General features: G+C 34.4%; 2 protein-coding genes across 8 annotated transcripts in view; one reads left to right on the forward strand and one right to left on the reverse strand.

The window, feature by feature from the left end:
* Positions 1-4694, forward strand: part of LOC111038189 (proton-coupled amino acid transporter-like protein pathetic) — a 39216-nt gene extending 34522 nt beyond the window's left edge. For all 5 annotated transcript variants that reach the window (XM_022321188.1, XM_022321189.1, XM_022321190.1 and 2 more), the window contains 4 exons: positions 720-1202; positions 1842-2020; positions 2637-2803; positions 3861-4694. In XM_022321188.1, the coding sequence (XP_022176880.1) occupies positions 720-1202; positions 1842-2020; positions 2637-2803; positions 3861-4144 (1113 nt within the window). In that variant the 3' untranslated portion in view covers positions 4145-4694. The remainder of the gene's footprint in view (positions 1-719; positions 1203-1841; positions 2021-2636; positions 2804-3860) is intronic.
* A 3304-nt stretch (positions 4695-7998) lies between these two features.
* Positions 7999-27105, reverse strand: part of LOC111038188 (protein furry) — a 103754-nt gene continuing 84647 nt past the window's right edge. For 2 of the 3 annotated variants that reach the window (XM_022321186.1, XM_022321184.1), the window contains exons 29-47: positions 24882-24974; positions 24713-24821; positions 24405-24615; positions 21945-22043; positions 20862-21737; positions 19228-19395; positions 18345-18485; positions 18083-18251; positions 17445-17632; positions 17269-17343; positions 17088-17111; positions 14888-15076; positions 13292-13617; positions 13042-13225; positions 12025-12315; positions 11307-11573; positions 11048-11211; positions 8511-8623; positions 7999-8414 (exon numbers count right to left, since the gene is read on the reverse strand). In XM_022321186.1, the coding sequence (XP_022176878.1) occupies positions 8266-8414; positions 8511-8623; positions 11048-11211; positions 11307-11573; positions 12025-12315; positions 13042-13225; positions 13292-13617; positions 14888-15076; positions 17088-17111; positions 17269-17343; positions 17445-17632; positions 18083-18251; positions 18345-18485; positions 19228-19395; positions 20862-21737; positions 21945-22043; positions 24405-24615; positions 24713-24821; positions 24882-24974 (3836 nt within the window). In that variant the 3' untranslated portion in view covers positions 7999-8265. The remainder of the gene's footprint in view (positions 8415-8510; positions 8624-11047; positions 11212-11306; positions 11574-12024; positions 12316-13041; positions 13226-13291; positions 13618-14887; positions 15077-17087; positions 17112-17268; positions 17344-17444; positions 17633-18082; positions 18252-18344; positions 18486-19227; positions 19396-20861; positions 21738-21944; positions 22044-24404; positions 24616-24712; positions 24822-24881; positions 24975-27105) is intronic. The other variant, XM_022321187.1, reaches the window with a different exon arrangement.

Genomic DNA, 27105 nt, shown 5'->3' on the forward strand with positions numbered 1-27105 from the left:
AACGTTTTGAAAATACATTTAATATAATGCTACTAAAAAATAGTTCTTTAATGTATATATCTTAAATGTCATTATCCTTTTATCCCTATCTAAATATTGTTGGCTCGTTATGCCGAAACTTATCACAGATGTAACCTGCCGTAAAAAAAAGGTTGGTTTAATGGCATAAGACGGTTACGGAAATCTGTCAATCGAAAAAAAACACATTGTTATGTCACCTTACATATTGTAACTATAGGAATTTCATTTTAATCACTTATAACGCAGATAAATATAAATCACTTGCAAACTCTAATTATTGATCATAGAACATACATGTCCTACGGGACTGGCAAAAATCCCCATTATTGTGACATGCGCGATTACCAAGTGCAATAAGTATAATATTATTGTAAGGCAAACAAACATCGATTTGCAAATTTTTTTTTGATAAGTTAATTGAATTGAGTGATTAACTAAATAAGCGCGCTGCTTTTTAGTAGTTGGTTATCAAGAATACTTATGTCTGTAGAAATTTAGAAAAATTAGGTAATTATCCACTTTTGCGGCACTGCGATCATATGTATTTATGATTCTTTTTTTTTCATTTTTCTTTAAATCGGACGTAAAAAATCGTTACTACAGATTTGTTTAGTGTAACACATATGTACTTAGGTACTTACGTATATATCATGTACTCAACAATGAGAGTATTACATTATTCTCTCGTCGTTTCGCAGGTGAAATGCGCCCACACGCTCTACAGACGTACCAGAGTGACGGCCATGGGCTACGCGGACGTGGCCGAAGTGGCGTTCGCCAACGGACCCCCGTGGTCCCGGAAGTTCTCGTCTATCACCCGGCAGTCGGTGCTCTGGCTGCTGTTCGTCACGTACTTTGGGACGTGCAGCGTGTACACGGTGATCATCGCCTCCAACTTCGAACAGCTGTTCGCCCACCACATGGGTTACTCGCTGAACCTCCGGTACTTCATCGCCATGCTGCTCTTGCCGCTCATACTGCTCAGCTACGTGCCCAATCTCAAGTACTTGGCGCCCGTGTCTATGGTCGCCAACCTGTTGATGTCCGTCGGTCTGGGAATCACGTTCTATTACACGCTGATAGACATTCCCAGCATTTCGGAAAGAGAGGCCGTGGGCTCCTTCGAAACGTTCCCGACGTTCTTCTGCCTCACCGTGTTCGCCATGGAAGCCATCGGAGTGGTACGTTACGATTATCGCCGGGCGTGATGATGTATACTTTATTAGTTTATTGATTGGCGAAATATTTCAGTCCACACCCGTCGGTGGTCGATCTCAGCCGTTTTTGTACACTTATCCCGGGTACCATGAACAATCACTAAACATTTAACGAATCAATAGTGAGCTAATGATCCCTTAAACATGGTTTAGTGGCCCATGATTGGTCCATTAAATTGTATTGGGACGTTGACTTAATAATTTTTTCATACAACCCGGCATTAGAGTACCAATGTACAAATTTTTTCCCCCTTACGATTTGAAGCTCTTTACTTTTCGTCGACTGTTACGTCTAATAAAATCATATTATACCTAATCGTATATAATTATATTAGTGTAAATACATGGTTCGCTGGGTCGACATCACTTTTGGAGCGTTTCAGTCGACGAAATCGCATTATATGTCTGCCGTTTTACAATATTATAGGTGTCGTATAACTTCCCTGTTATTGATTTATCTGTTCGTCTATCAAGTTGTGTTTGTTATTTTATTTACTAATGTCAAGCGGCAGCAGTTTTATAAGTACCTATCTAGATCACATAATCTTATAACATTTAAACAAATTGGACTTGGATTATCACCGTTATTATTTATTGCTGCAGGTGATGCCGTTGGAAAACAACATGAAAACACCCAGAAAATTTTTGGGAGTTTTCGGCGTGCTGAACGTCGGAATGGGTGGCGTGACCATCGTATACATTATGCTCGGTTTCCTCGGTTTCTTGAAGTACGGCAATGAAACGAAATCGAGTATAACATTAAACCTCCCCACCGAAGACGCGTGAGTGTAACATTTCATAATATGCAGCTGTATAGCCTTATAATTTTACGGGTATTGCGCAAACTTCAAAATATACACTCATACCACATATTTGGTATATATATTTTATAAATATATTTAAGTAAATATTCTATATGAAAAAAAATATCGATTCTGAACGAGAACGTGTACTGGTATGATACTCAACAGCGGGATGGCCAGAAATTTCGAATGAGGGGGGTAGCTAACTCCCACTAAATAATCTTCATTAAATTTTCATACACTGCTTACACTATGTAAAATCATTTTTAAAAATATAATAGTAGAATTTAGGCTAAAATAAACGTGGTATGTGTGTAGAATAGGCTATAGCCCCCTAGTTCCCCCCAGCTACGCATCTAGATTTAAACTATGCGAAGTATTACGTTATCCATATATATATTTTTAATTTTCTACTCCTACATTTATTATTGGTGACCACTTAAACAAAATTGGGTCATACATTCAGGTATTTGGGCACCTATCGTATGCTACTGGATTATATTAATCGTACGCCTAGCGACCATCGTTCAAAAAATGTAACCGATTCTCATTATTGGTTTTTAATGTTTGTTTGCTTGTGTTTTTTTTATTACAGTGCCGCTCAAGTGGCTAAGATATGCATCAGCTTAGCAGTGTTCTGCACGTACGGTCTACAGTTTTTCGTATGTTTGGAAATCGCGTGGACCAAAATCCAGGAAAACTTTGAAAAAGCTACAATCTACCACAATTACGTTTTGAGAACAGTTCTGGTGACCGTGTCTGGTGAGTAACGATACCGTAAACTTCAAATTGCAAATCGTTATTGGTCGATTTTTTCTTTTTACTCATTCTGTTTCAAAGAAAAATGTGCCCTCAAATTTTTTAATAAACTTAAACAATTTACGTGATGTCTGTGATATGAGTGTGAAAACGTGGATATTATGCTTGCAACTAGGGTACAACATTTTAGAGGGTTATAACAACAACTGAATACAAAAGCCTACTCCAAATATTTTCATAAAATTAAAATTAACGGTTATTAAAAAATAAATATTTTTTTAAAACTTAAAAAATAATTGTTTTATTATGAATTTTTAGTTGGTAGTTATTGAAATTTAAAATGTTATATTTTATATTAAATGTATAGTTTTACTTTCCCTCAAGTTTTACAATTACTGTTTTGTAAATAATTAGTTCACTATCAACTAATCAACTATACCAGTAGAATTTTTTTCGATATTGCAGTCAGTAAGGCGATTACCAAACATCGATTATTGTTTTTTTATAAATACGTTTTGAATTTATTTATATGCCTATACCTATGCGACTAAATTATTTTCGAAGGATATTAAAACTACTAAGGAACCTATCAAATTTAAGGATAAGAATATTATCTGATAAGGCACCACTTGGGTTTTTGTTGATATTCTAATATCAATGTGAGTTATAGCTATACACTTGTAAAATATTAAAATTTTAAAGTACTAAAAATCGCTTAAAATTAAAATATCAATTAATAAAAACGTACGAATTGTCATGTATAATATTATTATTTCTTACCTTTGAATTTGTTTTCGAAGGCCACTCTAAAACGATTCACTCTAATATTAATGCTATAATTGGGGTAGTACGATGTAACTGGGAGGCGGTCTACGGACGCACGCGAGTCCCAGGCCCCCGACTCCTAAGTCATAACCCCCCCCCCCCTACAACCACTAACGACTGTAGCGACCACCATTTAAGTATAATACGATAGCGATACACTCACGTCGCACTCGATATTATATTTTAATAACAACAATGTAATAAAGCGCGTGCGCTCTTTTGTCGTTTTTCGCAGTGGCGATCGCGGTAGCCGTACCGACAATCGGTCCGTTCATCGGACTCATCGGCGCCTTCTGTTTCTCGCTGCTGGGCATCATCGTGCCCGTGATCATAGAGTTCGCCACTTACTGGGACAAGGTGACCGTCTGGATGACCATCCGGAACGCGGTGCTGATCTCCGTCGGCATCTTGGCGCTGGTCTTCGGCACGTCCAACAGTATCTCGGACATCATCACCGCGTACGTACCCGTCCCCGAACCGGCCGTCAACGCCACGGGGCCGCACACGGCCTCCCATTGACCGGAAGTCCGGCCACACCGTCGACCACTGCAACCGCCCTCCCCCCTCCACACACACACACGAAGAATTCGAGACTTCCGGTCGTGCCGACGAGCGTACACCGTTACGATAATTATAAATGTTATATACCCACACACACACGCATACATGTATATATATATATATATATAAAATACGGTATTATACGTGTTTTTATTAACGAGTGTATACGTATATTGAAAATGTATAAACCGCGGTGGTCGGGACGGGGTCGGACGACGACGCACGAGCATTGGCAACCGACAACCGATTAGTCGTGTCGTCGTCGTCGCCGCCGCCATATCGTTTCCTCCGACGTGCGCCCGCCGACCACTGAGCTTACTTGTGCGCATGGCTTTGGCGGGCACATAATAATAATATAGGTGACAGACATATATTACATAATGATATTATATTTTTAAGGCGCACTCGCACATCGAAAATAAAAATGTTTAAGTATTATATTTATATTATTATATTTTAATTTTAATTTATTTTCTAAACATAATTATGTCAGAGACTTAGGATTAATCATTTCGTTTATTGTACGATCGGTTTTTTTTTCATTCGATCCAGACAGGAGCTTTGAATATATTTTATTATATAATAAATAAACAAATGTTTTTCATTTTCTTTTTTTATATATATGAATATGTATTTAACTCGTATTGGATTTAAGTAAATAAGGTATTACAATGTTGTATGTTATTCTTTTGATACATAATGATAATTAATATAATATAATTAAAAATTACTTGAAAAATGTTTATTTGTTGTCCTACAATAAGACTTAAAAATGAACCGAGTCACCGTATTTCGTTCTCTGAGACAAATAATATAAAAAGATCTGCTGTGAAATTTGGCCATCACGCAACTGGAAATGTCTTTACGATACTCCATTTTGTATGCAAGTCGAGCGATGATCGTGTAAAATATTACGATTTTACAATGCCCGTGCGTTTATCGGTGAACAATTTAAATATCGTAAATACCGTAACCTACAGTCATTTTACTCATTTAAATTTGATAATTAGGCAAATCACTGCAGTAGCCGGTAATGAGAGTTTAAAATGACATCAACGCTCGTCGTAGTTTATACAGGAGACTTACAGAGACTTTAACGCCAAAGTCCTACTGGTATTTTTACACGATATCACAGTATTACCAATAAGCATAAGGATTTGTCTTAAGCATTATAGACATTTCATTCATTTAAATGTCAACGATTTCTTAACGGTTTTACATTAAATTTAGGGGACCCTATAACGAAAAAGGTCGAGAAGCACTGTTGTATATGTATGTGAGGTGTGTAAGCCGGTCGATGTTGTTAAATCATATGTGATACCATTTATGCTGGATTATATATATAGGTACATGCATTGCATGTAGTAAAAATCTTTTATTTCCTAACTAAACATGTCAGAAATTGCAGTGTACAGAGACATGTCTGTGATTACATTTATGATTTATATGCGATATTGATTGTCACATCACTAAGGTAGTTTAAATTGACTTTGAATAAATTATATGATTCATATATAAGTCATAATATATTTATTGATGTTCATAGCTATTCTTCTTACACAAGCTGCATATATAGGTACAGCTGTACGCAGACAGTTCTAACTTCTGCGTCTGCAAAGTAACACACTAACACTTACCTATTTCATGTAAATTAATTCAATTATGTGAATTGAATCAAATTAACAAATAGGTAATTCACAAACAGAGATATTTTCATTTAATAAGTGGCATAATGTCTACATTTAGTCATACTGACAGACGACAGTATACGGCTGTAACCGAGCTTAACGCACAAAAACAATTCTAAATTCTGGGTCTCATATCTCGTGTAAATTTATTTAATCACATTTATTATTCATCGGCAGAGCCATTTCCTTCCCATCAACAATGTTTATTTGTATTTAATAAGTTAAACTAACATTAACTATACATTGCTAGACACAAACACATTTCTGTTGTTCGACTTTACTCGGAGATAGTACATAATAAATAGGCGCTGTTAAATTCGTATTTTAGGCAGACTGAAGTATATTGTAAATCCAGGATAATATTATAGATTTGAGCATTGTTGAACACACATATTATACTGGATATTATTTTAATGAGCAACGTTCAATTGTTTATATATTGTTTGATGTATGCTCTGTTACATGGTACATTAATACTTAAATCAACACAAGCAAATATCCACATAATAATATAGATAATGGGCTCCTTAACAATATTTAATAATTTATTATTATTGTTGGTATGTGTTTGTATATATATGTATTAAATATTAGCACATACCTATTGTAAAAATCTTTAATTGTTTAACAAGATATATTAGAAATTGCAGTGTATTCGCATAATGTTTGCTACTGACATGTCGATGATTACAATGTATTTAATTATCAAATTAGTAAACAGAAAATTGATAAACAGAGATATTATTTTTCGCAAAATTGTTCATTTTCATTTCATAAGTCATACTAACGTTGACGCCTCTATATTGCTTGACCTATGCTTATACACATAATTCTGTCGTTTGATATAATAATTGCATTTTCGTTTAATGTTTACTGTATATTATGTGATTCATTGATACGAAAAGCAATATATGAATAAGGCAATTTATCGTAAAATAGTGAAAAAATTATAATAAATAAAACATAATATTATGATAATTTATAGGCTTACAATAGCTATTCTTTTCACACAAGCTGCACGTCTACACTGAGTTATACTGTATAACGATGTTTACATCATTACTCGTCTATATTTTGTTGATAAAATATGTTTATTGGGCACACGTGTTGTACATATTTCCTATACACCTTATAAACATAAAACGTACCACGTGCTGACTACATATTAAGTCCCTCTTTTTATGATTAAGTCTCACGGATTAGTATTGTAGGGCTACGGCCAAATAGGTAGTATTATGTAAGAGACGGTAGTTCTCCGCGATCACCATCTCCGGAACCAGAGACTGCTGGGATTAATATGTCAGTTGTAAGTAACAATACGTTTTATGTATATTGATAACTGTTTGAGTCAATTGTATTCATTTGTAATATTAAGATCCTAATATCATTAGCGCTCCCGAGCTACGGTAAAATTATATTTAAAAGAAACTACCGTCTTCCCGGAACATCTTATATTTTAACTGGTCATCCCCGACCACGTTACAGTACTGAGGGTACAGCTGTAACTGAACTCAGCGTTTTAACAATTTATTCTAAACTCTGTGTCTGTAAAACACATACCTACTACTGTCATGTAAATTGATTTAATTATGATCGTTCAATTAAATTAATAAATTGATCACTGACATTCCGACCTGTATGTTTCGATTTTCATTACTTTTTACATTAACTTTAACTGAATTCACTCAAACAGAGTGTGTAATAATTAAAGTATAATATATATTGCACGCTGACCGATGTAGATTATAAATCCAGGATAATTATTAGCTCGGAGAGCTAATAAATTTATAAAAGACTATAATAATGTACTATTTTTGAATTAATCAATTATTTTTTTATTATATCGATGGAAGCCGCTTAAACTAACCTAGCTAGTTAGGCGACAGGACACGTTTCCTTTCGATGTTGGAAATCCTGGAATCCTCGGAATCCTCGGTCATATCCCGATTCTTGAGATTATTTCACTAACACAACCATGTAATATAAGTAGGTATACCTATAGTAGATTTAGTAACTTGTTTTTATAAACGAATATCATACAGGCACCTACTGTTACATTAAAACGTAATCGTGAGGGACGGTCATTTGCACAATTTTTTTCAAATTAATTTTTGCTTTCTGTACTTGTATAGCTTATAATATATTTGTATTTAGACAAATCAGATAGTATAGTAACTAATAGTATTGCAATAATATATAGTAGGTAGGTATAATAATTAATAGGTACAGTATATAATATTATAATATACTGATGATAAAAAATGTTAATATTTTGTCCTGTATAGACTTTATATTATATAATGATAAAAATCTGGTGCTTTAGGACTTTGCAGTAGATATATATGATAACCAAAATATAAAAACCGGTGTAAAAAACAATCGCTAATATTATTAGTTTTGTGGGTAGTTGGACGATGCAGTCTTCTGCAAATCTTTGACACGAGATTCGATGCAATTCAAAGCTTCCAGCATCGGAAAGAGTTCAGTCATCAGCCCGTTTGTGACGCTTACCAGATCTTCTTCGGTCACGATGAATCCGTCTGAAAAACAAAAAATAAACACGGTGGATGAAGACGTCCGCACATAGCACGTCCAGGGACGATTGAGTTTCTCGGATCTATTTTTATATTTTATACCCGAATGTTTCTCGATCAACAAGTGGCAATATACGCTCAATATGCTGGTGATGTCATCGTTATCGTCATCGTCGTCCGTTCCGGTCGATATCAGCTCATCGAGCCAACGACTCCTGCCGCAAAAAAACAAGATTAAGATTTAAATACATAATATAATAGTAGCAATCATCCTTAAAATATAAATAGTACCCATGTAAGGGGGAGGGGGAGGGTGTTTTTGGTGTTAAAATTATGGTATAATTCAAGAATGTATTTGAAACCTATGAACAATCTCCCCAAGTTGAATTAAAAATTTAAAACCCTCATTTAAAAATCCTGGCTAAGTTTTTGGATGGTTTCTTCTATTATATTAGTTCATAGATATAACGCTACGGTTACAATGCACAACATATATAATCTCTTACATAATTGCATTGGGATAAACCAACAAAATAACTGATAAGTATACAAAGTAAATAAAAAGAAACAAAAGGTTAAGGTCTCCAATTTAGTTGTTATGTACTAATATTGTTGTTAATGGTCACGTTATATTTTGCTTAACAATAATTGTTACTAATTTATATTATGCACTCGAACAATTTGTCATAGATAGTCTTTAAAGTCTATTAAATTGTAATTTGATAATAATTTACAGGAATTAAATTTGAACGTATCTTAACGTATTATTTTCAATTAAATATTCAAGATACTGTAGTAGAATTAATAATTAATAATCATATACCTAATCACCGGGTAAAATTATTTTTCTTTTTAATTGAGAGTGTAACTGTGTGTGTAGTAAAATTATATGAACTACTTTAAACATTATACGTTCATTGACTTCCAATTAAAATGAAAAATATGTAATGCACATTATATTACAGATTATATATTGTATATTGTACTAGGTATATTTAAGTAGTAACTTTAGGTCAGTCGGAGAATTTGTTTGGAATTTACTATTGCGGTAGCACCATAGACACAATTAAATGGCACCAATTAAATTGTTAATTTAAACAAAGAAAAAATTATCATTAATAGGTACATTTTTTATGTGTTATACCTTACTAGATTTAAGATTACAGATTTCATATGCATAAAGGATTAATATATTATGTATACAATTTCAAAAAGCTATTTAGAAAAATATTTTATTTTTCGGTTTAAGCTTAAAAAATAAGTACAAATAATCATACCTAATTATAACAGTAGGAGAATAACATTATTGTGCTCCTATACAATCATACAATGGAATAGGTACAAAAGAAAATAAATATTTGATATGGAAAGCTGTCTCAAAGATGAAGCAATTACATTTTATAAAAACTAAGGAACAATGATTAAGCCAATACGGCTTAAATCGTTTTAAGCACAATTTATTGTTTGAATACCCTTGTCCTATATGTTAGTGAATTATGTTTGATTCGTTTTTACAATAACTTATAAGATACGTTGAACATATTTTGAATGCAATGATACTTTTGATAAAAGAATAATGAACTCCAAACTTAACTTTTAAGAGACGAGCTGACTTTTTGATATACTGTATATAAATTAATAATAGCAAAGGTATTTAATGTGGAAATGTACCAATATTAAATTGATGTTTTCCCAAAATAAAAACCCATATTTTGTGATATTGGTACACACAATAACGTCCCTGCAGGCCTAACAAACTTTAACACCGTTCGAACGTTTCGGGTAAAAATTGTTTTTGTCATATGAAAATAAAATTATTTGGAAACAAATAAAAACTTTTAATGTTTCTCTTTAGACTTTAGCACTCCAATTGACTGACCATTTAAATATAGTTAACCGGTAGTACGGTATCATCCGTATCATGCAAAGACACTCATTATTTCAGAAAACATTGAAATTTTTTGAAAATATTTGTTTTACGTAATTTTAAGTATTTACATAAAAAAATATTTTTGGAAAAAGTTATTTTAGCAATAACTGTTTTTGCATTGTCATATTATAATTCTTTCAGGTCTTTCATTCCATTGGATGAGACAACATACAAGTTTAATTTCATATTCCGAAGTTGACTGTTCAGAGAATTTTCATTAGCAAAAATTCAATTTCGAACTAGTAGTTTATGAGTTATGCTTATTTAAAGTAAAGATAACCGAAATTCGAGCAGGTTCTCCAATAATAGTTTACTTTTGAAAAAGGAATTATGCATATTATAAAAATTAGTTAAAAAATAAAAAAAAATGTGTATGTTTGCAACATTTTGTTCTTTCCACTTAAAATCAAGCAAACACAAATATTTGCAAAAATCGTTATAGTCTTCGAATTGGCGAGGGTCCCACGTTGAACGGGTCACCCGTATATCGCTTGAAAAATATCCCAAGGGCTGTTGCTGTACGATATACAGTTGACACAAGTATTGATTGAGTATAGGTACAATCATTGGTTTTAAATAGTAATACATATAATCAATGGTACAATATAATACAATAACATGTGTTCTGTGAACTATTGGAGTATAAACTATAAAGTATATGTATCAAGTCAAATGATGATATGTTATTTTGTCGTTGCGACAGACGTACTTGTTCTGTTTAGCGTACGTCAGAGCGTTCGGCCAGTCCGACTCTTGGAGTATCTGGACCAAGCTCTCCTCGGGCGTGGGTGCCAGCGGATGTGTGCCGCTCTCTTCTTTGGCTCGCAACAGTGCTCTCCTCACGGTGCTCACCTCGGCCGACAAGTTTTGCAGCTGCGAAAAGCCGAGAAAAAAACAACAGGGATTAGGAAATCGTCACACTGTATACGGAGGAGTGAACGCGGGAAAGTGAAAATAAAAAAACTCACTCTGTTGTCGACGGCCGAGACGGAAAGCGCGATGTACATTTTCGCGGCGGCCTCCAAGAGCAGCAGCAGTTGCAAGTGCAGTTTGTACAGAGCTCTACCCAAATCCAAAATGGACTCTTCGTTTGAGTAGTTGCCCCCAGCACCAGCACCGCCTCCTCCTCCTCCTCCTCCTCCCGCTCCGCCGCCTCCACTGCTCGTGGTCGATCCTTCCGGCATGCGTTCACCGAGCTTGCACATTTTGAGCGTGGCCCGCACGGAAAACAGACACTGGACACGGATATGAAAAATCGACATTGTAATAATATTTTGATATTGTGACACAGCGCGCATCCTTCACTTATTGAGGTTCAGTTAAATGCGAGGGATGAGATATTTGATTCTGATCAAGACGTAATACAAAATCTATGATAATGTTATGACTTAGGTTTTAGACGGAGAACGAAAAGAAGAATAATGCGTCAAGTCTATTTGGAATATTAGGTAATATTGATATGATTTGTGAAACATCATAGTGTAAAATACGAATAAAAGTATTTTAAAGTATTTTACTCGCCGTCACTATTTATTTTTACCCACCCTACAACATACCCACAAACAATTTTAGTCGGCTCGGTCGCTCTAAGCACAGCTCGTCTATACACTCAGCGCCACTACGACCCTGCATGGCAAACTAAAGTTCAATTTTTTTTTTTAAATATAAGTAAAATTTGAGCAATACCTCGGAAGTCTGGTCTTTGCGATCCAACAACGTGTCGATGTGCTCTCGTATTTGGAGCATCGGGAACCGTAACGCACCATCCATCTTCAGGGCTGTCGGCGAGAACCACACGAGCGGTGGGTCGGCGTGCGTGGTCAACACTATGATGGCCGAGTTGAGGTGGGTGAGCACCTGTCGGCAGTTGACGTGGCTTTCGGCACAACAGCCCGTCGTCGCGGGATCTTCTTCCACGTACTCGTTTAGGGTCACGCAAGCCTCGCGAGTCAGCAGAACGCATTTCCTAATGATGTCCTGAAATACACACACATACACACACACACACTCTAGATTAAACATATATGTAACAGCAGGACATATTACAACGATTAACGGAATAACAGGTTGTTCGAAAGTATGAATATTATTATAATGAGCGTAGGTACGAAAATCAAGCGGTTTTGAATTGTATGTTTAAATATAAATTAACAAAATAAACTTCATAAAGATGACACTAAATAACTATATGAACAGAGTAATGGCGTATTCAATTATTATAAATTGTTCCGGTTTTAATAGCCCCAGAAGGATTTTATTTTGTTTTTTTGTTCATAAATACGGGGGCATGAATGTGGATCGGTCAAGTCAAAGGTACATTGAAAGCAATGAGGGTAGAAGAGAGTCGGGAGGTGGATAGAAATCCAAAATTAATCAATGTCGGCGATCAGCAAGACTTAAAATATTGAGAAAATATGGCGGTGTCGTGATGTGGAGAACAATTGATATGGAAGTCTTTGGACTCTTTCAACCAAATTATTAAACGGGCATATATCACCCGCGTTGTCGATTTTAAATAGATTTTTCACGCACAATTTATTTTATGTTTATTTTCTGAAATAATCGAATAAAATATTTCATGACCTTTGAGCACACCAATAACCATCACTCGTACGCGCGTGACATTTGCAGGGACACGTGTGCTCGGTGTTCTATATATATAATACATGTCGTACCGAACAAAACTTAATTCGGGTATCTCACCTTGACCACCCTGTGTAGTATGTGAAACATGTGTAGTGCATCGGACGGCTTCTGGTCCAGCAGTGACCTCACTGTGGACCTCCAACATTCTTCGGAGTCGTCTCGCTGGAACGACATGAGCGCGTTCAAGTTTGGAGAGGCGTTGCACGGCGTCAGGTCACCCAGATCGCCGATACTCGAACCGCTTTAAACAACGTACAAAACGAGATAAATAAACCATCGGTTCCCGGGCAAACCCTAGCGGACTCACGACGTGTCGGAACGAGTTATTGAATCGGTACGGTCTCGGTGGCTGTCGCAGGACGCGTTGTCGGGGCCGAGTTGTGTGTTGCACGCCGCTATCTCGTCCAGAGGTGAAACGGAACCCAACTCGTCGTCCGAAGATTCGTCGTTGCCCTTTTTCGCGTTCAGCTTCGGAGTCTGGTCGCTGACGCTCTCTTCCACTTGACAGATGCCGTCCGCGCCCACCAGGTAGACGGCTGCAACACCACCACCACGGACGTCGGCAGTCGTCGGGTCGTTGCCGCCCAACGGCAGTCTTCTGACACCCCAGTTGAAATTGTCCGTACTTTCACCCTGCAAACATCCGATTACTATTAATTATATACATACAACATAGGTACGAATTTGGATTATTATTTGGACTTATAAAGATAATAAATAAAAAAATCGAAGAGTCACGCGTGCATACGGGGTGATGGATTTGAAACAAGTTACGTGAGCGTCTATTATTTCGAAAAACACTAAGGTTTTTGAAAATATTTCTTTTACATAATTTTTATTTGTGATAAAATAAAAAAACAACGACATTGAAAAAAAAAATATTTTTCACTATTTTGATCGTTATCATTTTTTAAGATGTTTACTCTTTTGAACGACAACATGTAAATTTTAAAATTCGTACTCTAAAGGAGAATACTATTCGGAGTATGTTAATCTATAAAAATTGAATTTCGGATAAATTACAAAGATGAGCGGAGTAGTAGACCAACATTCTGCGGCATATTCCTGTACTACCGCACATTCTTACTCTACTCGTCTAAACTTTCAATAATTATAACTTATTTACTACTCGTCCAAAATTCTATTTTTATCCATCGAAGTACTAAGATATTCTGAGTTGGAATAAAGAATTTCAATACACGTCAATAAAAATTAAAAAAAAATATTTTCAAAAATGTTAAATAATTTTGAAATAATGCTCGTCTTACATTCAAATGATCACTTATTACATATATATATAAACATACATGAATATAATATAAAATTATAACAGAAAGAACTATTTAATGCAATAACTTTTATTATAATCAATATTTTAAAATTGTTTTCTTTTATATAGTATATAAACACTTGCACTATATTTATAGTATACATTTTTATTTTATTTTTTTTTTGGATTTAATTTGATTCAAATTTTAATTGGAAAATTCAAAATATCCAATTTGTAAATCCGATTTTTAAAAGAATGTTGTAAACATTTATCTAAGTCTTGTAGTTAATTTTTTAGAACTTTTTAAAATATTAATACTTTTTTTTACTGAATTAATTTAAAACGTTTTCTTGTAAAAGTATATTTCCTACACTTATTTATTATCTATATAATTATCACAATTTTTTTCATACGTTTAACTAGCATAATTTTTTTAGTCAGATCTTCTGTTACATCTTGTATACACATTATAGGTACAGGTATTACGAGGGAGTATCTATCTATAATATATTATAATATGGCTGCATAAACCAAACCTAATTACAATAATACCGTAGTCCATCATCTGTATAATTATTGAACACGTACTTCGTTATTATAATATTGTAATTATTTATAATGCCAGGAGCTTACCTCGACGCTTTCGCTTTCGTATTCGAGGAAATCGAAGTCTTTGAAAACCGTCCCGAAGTGATCGGCGTTGTCTTCTCGTTCCTTCCGGGAATCGCTGGGTATGGACACGTCCGGGGCCGACACTTCCTCGGTGCTACTAGCCCTACTAGAATGGCGTTCGAGCAGCTCGGAGCTCTGGCTGAATATCACCTGAATAAGAGAAAAGTCGAAAAACAATAATAGTAAGTAAAATTATGTACCCGTGCTGTAGTTTATTCCGTATTTTTCGTCGTGCGGACGATTTTCCGGCGCAGGCAATATATGCCGACGGCCGGAATAATTTTAGGGATGGGTCCTAGAACTTATCCACTAGTAAACCACCCCGAAATTCGAACAGTTCGATGTTCGTTAGAAATTAATACTCGACATAAAATGTTTTGAACTCAAACAGTTCGAACAGTACAAAAAAAAAATGAAGTTCGATAGATATCGATACAATTATTATAAAGTATAAATAGGCATATGTATCTTAGAATACATTTTTTATTTCTGGTATAACTCCTAATTAGTTTTCATGATTTTATGTCTGTATTGTTGTATCTGATTATCAACAAATTTAAGTAAAAAATGAATTTTAGTAAGTGAAAAATTCAAAATTGAAGTTCGACCCATCCCTAAACCATATTTACGAGGTCACTGTCACTGTCTGTTTACCACATAATCACAACAGCCACAATAACAATAACAATTATTTGATGATATTGTACATAAAACTCGAAAGCGAGCGATCAACGCTGGTGACAAATAAGGCATAAAATGTAATGATTCAACTCTAATATATTTATTTAAAATATATTTAAAATATATAGCTGTGCTGAACCCTTTGCGGTAAAAAAAGCCTCAGACTTGTAAAGAATACTCACAGCATACTATACACAGAGTTCAAAAAATGTTATCTATAACTAGTGTCTAAAGGCTAGGGGTGGCAAATTATTTTGACTCTACGTGCCAAAAAGCTACTTATCGTTCAATAACCACTTTTAAATTTTACCTGTAGATATTAATATATACATTGTGATGTTCTTTATTATTAAAAAAAAAAATAATATCTATATATAATATATAAATATTTTAAATTTCGGAGTGCCATCAAAATTTTTTCGCACGCCGTCTTGGGCAAGCTGCCTTGGATTTTTGCCACCCCTGCTATAGGCTATTACTTATAGAAAATGATTTCGATCACTATTTACTAATATTCAAATAGTATGATAAAATCATTGAAATGTTTCAAAAAATAATCAATTTTATGTGATAATGTTTACAATGCGATTGTTATGCTTCATTAAAATGTGTATACTCTGAATACATATAATATACTAGCCACTTGAATAGCAATTCTAAATAAAAGTACTTGTACTAGTTGTACTCACTACTCAATACTTATATAGGTGATTTATACTTAAATACATTTATTTCGAGCACTTTACAAGCCTGAAAAGCCCCCAACAATAGTCTATGTTAAATTGAATGTCCAATAAAATTAGTTCTTTAATAATATCTTAAAACCCACACATGACACATACACACCAAACCCTCCTTACACAGTGCTATGTTATGTTAAAATATTTTAACCGAAAGCCAATTTATATCTTTTTGTAGTTATACACTTATACCTATTGTTGTTAAAATTATTTACTATAGAAATTAATTTAATGTAATTGCTTTATGCTGTATTTTTAATAAATAAATACTGTTTTCTTTTTTTCCACACCAATAATAAATCAAATAGAAATAGAAATTGTTAACTAGGTGTTTAAAATGTTGAGTAAGGGAGTGATGGATGAAATTCAATACGAACTGATTTTTTTTTTAATGAAGCTAATTAAAAAAAAAAAGCGTATAGTATTTGAGAGTATTCATCTACTTTTTTCAAGAACCTTTTTTCAAAATATTATGGACTATGCAAGTGAAAAATAAAAATATCGTGAATCAGTGACACGAAGTTATACGGTGATGGTTTTCGTATAAATAATATTATATGCTATTAGTCCATCTAACATATCATTATTATTGTTAGTATTTACTAAATCAAACGCACTACATTAAATCGTATTAGTGAGATGCCTGTGTATTACGTGAAACGCATAGTACATAATATATTTTAATATAATATATAGCTAGAATTGTGTCTACCCAGCGCAATAAACGTCCTTTACCGTACCTTGTTCAGTGCGTTTAAATCGTCCTATAGGTATTTCACATAACAATAATAACAAAAAAGATTAATCGACGGGTTATAATAATATTATTTGGAAGTACTTTTTTTTTTGTTTTACATTATTCGACTCTCGATCGGGTCGTTAACATATAATAATATAAATAAACTGCAATGATATACGTACCGAAGGACTCTTCGGCAACCCAACTCGTTGTCCACAGCTCATCAACAGACTGACCAATAGCTCTCGCACTCGGCTCTGCAGTACAAGTGACAATATAAAAAGTTAGTATACTGCAGGAATAATAGGTATACGCGTGAGTGCAGATGTGCACGGGTCGTCGAGACGGTGGTTTATACCTGACATAACCACGGTCTCTTCCATCCGGGAACCGCGGAGTCGGACGGCGACAGCGAAGTGGACCGTCTCTGCTGCAGTAGTACGCTGTTGGAGTTGGCCGATTCCAAGTCCGGAGCAGCACCTCCCGCCACCTTGCGGCCGATCAGAGGCGTCTGGGACATGTCAAATGTGAAATCCATGGTCCTCCCTATATAAATTACAACACGCAGGACGACACCGAGGTTATTACAGATCGATAATTATTATTAGGGCCGACCAGACGACAACCATATTCCCTAAAAACCTATTAAATATGCGCATACACTATTATGTCCTAAACAAATTACAGCCTACCGAATGCTGACATAAATCTTGAAAAATCATCGTGTGATTCTCGATTCGTCGCGAGTAGAAAATAATAACTTGTTGAGTTCGAAATCCAAAATAATAAGCTCCAAAAATGTACACAATCTTAAAAATGGAAAAATTCCAAAATATGGAAAGGAAAATTGTTAACACGGAATCGTAAGGTTATGAAACAAACTTGCTATAAATTAGGCAGTAAAAATATGAAAACGCACACAAATTTCGGCTCTATAGTTATGGCCACGGTCGGCAAAAGTGTTATGATATCGCGGATACATCATCGAGGCGTTACCTGGCAATTCTTTTTTCATGAATACGTCGATGTCGGAAAATGAGTAATGCGAAGCAGTAGCGTGCGAGTCCCAATAAATGTAATGGGTGGAGGTCGGCGGAGCGACCAACGAAGACGAACGGGTCACGACCAATTTCAATACTTTCAAAGCTTCTTTGTAGTTAACACCCTGCAGCATAAACAGACACAGTATGATGAGCCGAGTATTATAATAAAAAAATTAAGTACCTAAACGTTATGTTTTCTACATGTAGTAGGTTACCTCGATGTATTTGGCTATCACTCTTAACAGATCGGCGTTAAACGGTTGCGAAGTGGTCGATGACAAGTCAACGTAGTGTAACATACAATGAATGATGTTCAACACCGGCAGTTGAATGATATACGGTCCTCTCTCTAGCACCTATTAAGACATAATAATTAGTATAATATACTATGGATTAGGCCAGTCAGCTCTGATCTGAAGCTGATCGGATAACATACCGAGTTGATAAAACTAAAATTAAAATAAAAAACTTATTTGTAATTAGTATTTGTTTCATACTTATGGTTATGAACTAACTGGCCTGTTTAGTCAATACAATTGTTTAAGTTCGCTTATGATAAACTAGTTTTGAAAACTGTATGATACTCACCTACACACACATCAATAAGATTTATTTATTTATTTTTCATTTGGATACAACTTTTTTTTCTGTCCGATTCCGTGTACCTAATTTCATGTAACTGATTTTTTTTTAATACCCAAAAACATATCTAAGATTTCTCAATTTTCTTAGCAGATGAAAAACATTGAGCAGTATACTATGTTTTTTTTTTATTTACGCCAAGTGGTTCAATAATAAATATTATTTGAATATTAAGTAAGACGAAACGGAGTTTTTAATATTTGACCAAAATTCAGAAATAGTATACTCGTATATATACCGAATATATAGTTAAGTTTAAATACTTACTCATTGTTTGTTCGAACGTCTAGACTCTACATTAAAACCCTTTTATGTACAAATAATACGGAGCTAAAAATTGTATATATATATATACATACATATATGTATTATATTATACGATATTATATAATTATTATATTTATTATTAAAATAGTTAGCTAAAAGTTAAAATAGTTTGAAAATGTTTTTACTCACTTCCACTAGAAATGCAAGCATGTTATGACTCAAGTGAGAATACGCATCGTACAAATATTTCACTACGCATTTGGTCCACTGAAAACTTTCTTTGCTAAATGTACGTCGGCTATAAAGTGTCATAACAGTGGCCAAATTCTCCAATTTCATACTTTTATTCGTACACAGCTGGAAGCAAAATAATATTAATATATAATAATTGGTTTGCGTGTAGACTTATCCAGACCAAAAATTTCAAACTTAACTGTTCTACCGTTAAAAATAATAATTTTAAACACTGAGAATTTTGTTATTTTATATCTTTCTTATTCAATATTAACTATTATGAAAATAATACTGAGTAATAATCTAATAAAGAATAACCGAGTTTCTCGCACTGAAGTAAAATATATAAATATAGTACTTGTGACGATTGTATATACCGGGCATGTGAACAATTTGAGGTAAAATATAAATATTTATGACTTTTTATTGTATTTTTACTGTCAAAAAATCACATGAAACAAATCAATAAGTACTTAAGTAATGCTATGTAATTTTATGAAACGTAGAAAAAATAAAATCAGTTAATTTTTGTCACTATTTACTAGGAAAATGATCCACACCTGAACCTTGGCATAAACTCTAATATTGTATTTCAACAACATTTGAGTTATGAGATTTAGTGATCATACTATAAAAATATAGTTTTGGATTTTAAAGTAAAATTAAAAAGTATTAGTTTTCAAGTTAAATCGTACATATTGTGACTGTTCGTAATTAATAATAATTTAGAGAATAGCAGCAAAAAGTTGCACAGATAATAGTTTACGGTTATCATGTACCTTTATGGGAGTAAAGAAAAATCGGATTCCAATTTAATATTATCATGGAATTAAAAAAAAAAAACTATTTTTTCTAAAAATATTATAATTGGATTTTTCGTCTGAACGAACGCATTAGCATAATATGTCATCAATATAATATTATATGTTGGTTATTCAAGTGCAATGTCTGGCCATTTTTGGGTACTTCTATTTTTAAAATAAATGTATTTCATAAAAATATATACTAGTACATTGTTGTTATACCCCAAGCGTATTTCAAGTTCATCAACAAGGGAAGCCGTGAGTAGTCAGAAATGTGATATTCTATATTTTTGTCATTATAAGTAAATGTCTTATGTCTTGAGTCTTTTTAGAAATACAAGATTTATGCCCCCCCCCCCTCACTCCCGCGGAATTGACATGAAGACGCTCATGGAGCCAAGTATAACACACAAAGATGGTCTGAAGACCTTTTCTATCGTGTAAGACGATTGGATGTGTATAATATGCCAAATTGCAAACGGGATAATATTGGTTTCTGATTTTTGTATACATGATGCAACAGAAAGATGTAACAAATGAAATAACTTGTGTTCTTATCAATATTTTTAAAATTTTTTTCATATAATTAATAGAGAATAATACGTAATTAATACATATACCACAAGCGTCAAATAATTATATGGAAAAAAAAAAAAATATTGACAACGCGTCTTTGCGTGCTAGAACAACATTTTGGACGGTTTTTATAAGTTATACTGCAACAACAACAACGAGGACTAAACAATGTATTATTTTATTGTTATAACGTTGTCATTGATACGTTACTTGAGCAATGTTTTCAGCGCTCATGATGCACAGCTCGTTGGCGTCCTCGTAGTGCAACAGCATGTAAGGCAGGAGCGCGACGACGTTCATGGGGAACGCCAAGCTCTCGGACGGATCGACCACCAGCAGGTCAAGCAGGGGAGTGAGCTGTGACAGGAGTGGCACCACGTGTTCGTACGTCACAGGATTGGTGCAGCCCTTGAGCAGGAGTGCGTGCACGCCCGGAAACGACGGGGTGCGCAGCTGGACGGCCAGCTTGTCTACCTTGTCGCGGGTGTCGGGCCGGTCGAGCGGCAGTCTCCTGAGGACCCGCGACAGCAGCCGGCAAGCGAGCAGGAACTCGTGTTCGTAGTCCGACTCGAGCAGCGATACCGCCAGCCAGAACAGTTGGCCGAGCACCGTCAGCTTGTCGTCTTGCGTGGCCGAGTCACCGAGCAGCTTGAGGTTCTGTTGCGTGGCCGCACAATTGTTGGATTTTCCACAGCCACCATTGCCGCCTCCGCTTCCGCGGCCGTCATCCTTGACGGCCACGTCGGACGTGGCTCCCGCCACCGTGGACTGCGAATACGGCACAGCCCTCCGAGAATAATGGGACACGGAGTAACTGGTGCTCCGGAAGTGGGACGCCTGGTTAAAGCACGCGGGCGGCGCGCGGCGGTTGACCGGAGCCCTTTGTGCGACTGATCGCTGCAGTTTGCTTCCGCCGGCGCCTCCGCCGACAACACCGCCGCCGCTTTCCACCATCGAGTTCGCGTCCTTGTTGTTTAGGTTCGGAGTGGACTTGAATATGTCTCTGGTCATGTCCAGAGGCCGGAAATCCGTCTCCAACGAGTCCACGGCAGCCTCTAAGGTCAACAGCAACTCAGTCACGTAACCCTATAGGACACACACAAAAAAAAACCAGAGACGTTCGATGATGAATAAAATAGTTATAATTGAATATTACGTATGACGATTAAAACATAATATACCCGACACGGTGTATTTTTTTATGCTTAATAAAAATAAAAATTTGCTAATAATCGAAAAAAAACACGTAAAATTCAACATATTAATAAAATATCGACAGATTTGAAAACTAACCTGCATGTCTTCGCCTTGTTCAGCTACGGTTTCGATTAACCTCGATAGTATTTCCGAAAGCATTCTGCTCGTGATTGGAATGCGTAAAGCTCTAAAAATCTGTTGGAAGAATGAAAAGAAAATGTTTTAATATAACATTCAAGATGAACAAACCGTTTTAGAAGATTATATTGAGTTTAATAAAAAATGGTTGACTTCAAACAAATACAGCGTTTGTATTTATAACATCATTTTTTTAGACATGACATAAATTAAAAATGTATGTTATGGCTTTTTTGTTCTATTTATAGATTTTTAAATTTATAATAATAATCTTTACTGACAGAAATTAATTCCACTTTGTGCGTTTTAATTACATTTTACAATATATAATATATATATAGTATTTAACACCCCCTTCTTCATTGACATTTTTCCCGCTAATTAATGTACTATTTATAGAAGAAAACTGTAAGAAACTTAGTTTAATTTGTACTTAACCCCCTCTCACCATTTCATAATCATGGCTACGTCACTCAATACATACAATGAAGGTATGATAGTTATACATATAAAGTATGGTATCTACCTTAATAATATATAAAACAACATAAGTATCAAGTATTGATATAATATTATGTATGATACAATTTTTGATACCGAGTCAAACACCTTAAACATATAATACGTTTCCCATAAGCTGCTCTTCTAACCATGGTTACCAAACATTTATTTAATAGCTTTCAATTTTTAACTACCAAAAGTACCAATTATATATCTGATTTTCTACCAGAAACTTCCCTATGAATGCATTTTTTCCACTAGGAATAGTGTAAATAAAACCAAATACATATTACAATGTAAATTCAATACATTTTTCGGTCTGCTCAGAGCCTAATAACAATTTTGCTAGCCTAACGATTTTAGTTATTATGCGGTGTTATTACTGCGTACATACCATACACTACCGTACACTTGACATTTAATTATGATAAGCTATAAATAACAAAAATATTGATTATTACGTCCTAACACTTGATTAAGTCTGCCCTGTTAGAATAACGATTCATCAAAGGTTACACTCGCATATTGCCAATAAGTAATAACTTACAATCGTAAGTTGGCCGTTCCCTATGTCCTATACCAATACTCGCATCATGTTTATAATTGAGTTCTCTTATGCTATTTTAGCCTGCAGCAGCGCTGTCCTCTGCGCAGGGGGAGGATTGACCGGGTCGCAATCGTCGAACAGCTAATTACAAAAACCTATAGGTATACTCAGGTTCTAAACTCGACTATTGCAGGCTATTACGCTGCCGAGGAGGTCTTTCTTGTAATTCACAAGTCTATACACACACAACACATCACACGCATTATATCATAATACTATTATGTGAAAATCGATAAATTCTAAAGAACGATATTAAAATGCGAATGAAATCGTGACCATGCCTATATAAACGCAACCAGCGCGGACAATAACTGCACTATGACCGTGGTAGATGTGCGTCTTATAGTTACCGCGACGTGCCCTCGTAGGACTTTATTATTATCATATTAAACTTAAATATTACGTTCATAGGTACTTAAAGAAGTTATAAAACTAAAAACCATAAAATAATAGCTCTAAACCTATAAGTACCACTTTCGTACATATATATTCAATTTGATTCTTCGATAACGATCTGGAACCGGAATATTACTTATATTATTACTTATTATATATGCATCTCATAAGAATTGTGGCTAAAGCATAATTGCTATATTTAAAAAAAAATCATAGCTGAGGCTTAAAGGAAAGACGCATCCCCCTACTTTAAACCCACCCAAGAATTATGGAGAGGTGGTCGTGATATCATTGGTGTGAGGTGTGAGTGGGCCTCTTTTTCAAACCATTTTTAAGTTTGCAACGACATTAAGCTCGTCTTATAGATTGACATGATACGTATATACGACACCACAGCAGCAGTCGAAACTTAGCAATATTTCATGTTATTTTTGAAATGTTTAAAATTTGATTGTTCTACGCGCATTGTCGATATGAATATGTATAGGATTTAAATTTGAAAGCAAGTTGAAGCTCGAATTTTTATTAAATGATCCATGTCACGCACGTTGAGTGACCTACCTATTACAACTCAATTCGTAATTTAACCCAATTACACCACTGTTTATATTTTCAGCCGTATGATTGTGTTTTCCATTCTGTTTTGTAACTCATCTCAGTTTCGATTCCTTTACGGATTTTGTGACCTAAGTGTCATGTTACTAAAAAAAACCAATACAATATATTGCAGTGTCGTTGTCACGCTATAAAAAGTCATTTTCTTAAAAAAATAAATCCAGTATTTACCGATGGTAATAAATAAATCAGGATTTCACTTTTACCATATTATATACCGTGCATATTATATATTCACTGCTTAAATCTGAAATGATTCATAATTGGTTTGTAAGTTGCAAATAAAAGTTAATGTGTACCTGTAATGACCGTCCGGCGTAATGTCTCGACGAACAGGAAAGTCCCAACTGAATTGCTGTCTGTGCCCATCGTTCGCTTATCAAAGCATGTGGTAGAAATTCGTGAAACACTCTAAGAATGTGCTGAAGAAATACGTCCAATTGTTCTCCACTGCGAATGGACCACACTTTGGCCGTAATGTCTTCATAGTGCCAGAGCGGTTGATCTCCCCTAAACACGCCAAAAACCAATGAATATTTAATAATAATCAATGATTAAAATCAAGTAGGTACAAGCCGATACACTGAGAAAAAAATTAATATTTTACCTAGATGAAATAAAATCAATGAGAGATTTGACGATTTCCTTAATGGTTACATTTGGGGTTGGTGGATTTAGTTGATCCATTCCCAATATCACTGTCGAAGCATCGTCTTCTAAAAATAAAATGTCGAACAATAATTCATAGAAAACTCAAAATTGTATTGTGCACTTACCACAAGGGGAAGGCAAGACAACCAAACTAGTGGATTGTGAGTAACTGGTTCCAATAGGTGTTTGCAAATAACTGTCAAACGATTCGTCGGCTTCTGTAACATTTATTTTGTTTTGTTTGATTATCTATAGGAAGTTTTTTTTTTTGATTAAGGCTTCGACCTCTAAGTTCATTAGAGTCTGGTACTGTGTGTGTGTGTGTGTGTGTGTGTGTGTGTGTGTGTGTGTGTGTGTGTGTGTGTGTGTGTGTGTGTGTGGGGGTGTGGGGGGGGGGGGGGGTTGGAACACGTCTGTATGTGTGGTAAGGATGTTGCTAAAACCCCGGATGGTCACCCATCCCAGTGTTAGCAACGACGGCCGGTACGTACGCTCAGAGCGTTGCCGCAAATTGAGCGTACGACCGCGCCTGACAAAGCCACCTATAGGTGGTTTATTTAGGGGGAAATTAAATAACAAACCAATATTATAAAAATTAAAACTTCATCTTATGCAAATATTTTGTGAATAATTTACCCCAAGTGGAGAAATTATACTACATGTTATATTATAATTGAATCGTGTATGTACTACCTATGTAAACTTATAATATTTGAGAACCCTCAGCAACATAGGCCATTGCGTGTGGGGTAGTACGGTAGGGAGATTTTTTTACAGGTTTAGTAGGTTTTTATGGTGTAACACGTGTTTGCATATATGTGTAGCAAGGATGTGTTGCTAAAAACCCGGGTGGTCACCCATCCGGGAGCTAGGAACATCGGCAAGTACGTACACTCAGAGCGTTTCCGCAGATTGAGCGGAGCCACATTATTTGAATTATAACTATTATATTAAGTGAGTATAAGTTATTACAATACATTATTGTACATATTTAACTAAGCTTTAATTGCCTACCAGATTTATAGCATATAATAAAAACATGTGTTAAAAGTTGAATTCAAATAAAATTTTAATAACTAACATTCTACAGTTCTATGTCTATAATGTTCGGTACAATAAAATACTTAGCTGCAGCAATAAAATTAAAATATATTAATATAATGGATATCATAAAGTAATGAAAAGTAATTATATTACATTAAGATGATAAATTGAAATTATTATTTTAATGCTGGGGCCTCATTATTAAAACTTAGTAACTTTCAAAAATATATCTTTGACAACAAGTAAAACTTATAACTTACTAAAATCGAAATCAACAAGCACGTTATAATTTACAGAAACATTTCAATTAAGTAGCAAATCAAGAGACACTTTTGGCAACAAAAATAAAGTTAAGATAAGCTATATTTTATAAATGTCTGCTTGTCAACGGATGAATCAGTACCTATACAATTATTAATTAATAACATTTCTGAACACGGCTTTTTATACGGGTTAATAAATAATCTCTACACTGACAATAAATTATAATAGTAGTTTTATCGAAGGGAGAAATAATAAAATACATTTAATTAATACTTTCCAGTCTTAATAATAAATATACTTATAGGTAACTTCTAATTTTAATTTCCAGAAGCATAAATTATAGTGTTCAAGAAAACAAATTTCGAGTAAAAATTCATTATGGGTAATTGTAATTTTTTTTATTGCTAACTATAAAAATAATATTACCAAATTTGATTGAAATGTTTTTAAAAACAGAATAAGTAATATAAAATATAGGTATATGTATATCAACATTTGACTATAATTTATAAAAGATTAATTTAAACATAGATTACCAAGTTTTAATGAAAGTCGTTTTTTCATTTCTGTCGATGAAGACATTAATTGTTATGATACGATTTTGAATCAATATCGATTCTTGTTGTCAAATTTAAAAATAAATTATTTGAATTATTATAAACGAAGAGTAATCTTGACAAGTCAAAAATATTATGAAAAAAAAACCATTAAGATAATAATATATTGTAGAAAGAATAAGGGTCAAATCTATTACGAAACTTTTATTAGTTAAAACGAAGTGAAAAATGCCATAATACATATTATGTGCGTAAAAATGTAAGATACCTACAAGAGGGGAAGTACTTATTTAATACATACGCAGTTTCTTATATTCATCGAAGTTTCTTTGTAAACACAATATATTACGAGTACTATAACGCATACAATGAAGTTTTGTAATTAGATTTCCAGTGTCAATAAATAGACGAAGAACAATGACAGTCGTGATTCGTAGTAAATACTTGAATTTTTTTATTTACTTGTGTTATACAACTTTGGAGT

This window comes from Myzus persicae, unplaced genomic scaffold (assembly GCF_001856785.1).
Source record: "Myzus persicae strain clone G006 unplaced genomic scaffold, MPER_G0061.0, whole genome shotgun sequence".
Lineage (NCBI taxonomy): Eukaryota > Metazoa > Arthropoda > Insecta > Hemiptera > Aphididae > Myzus > Myzus persicae.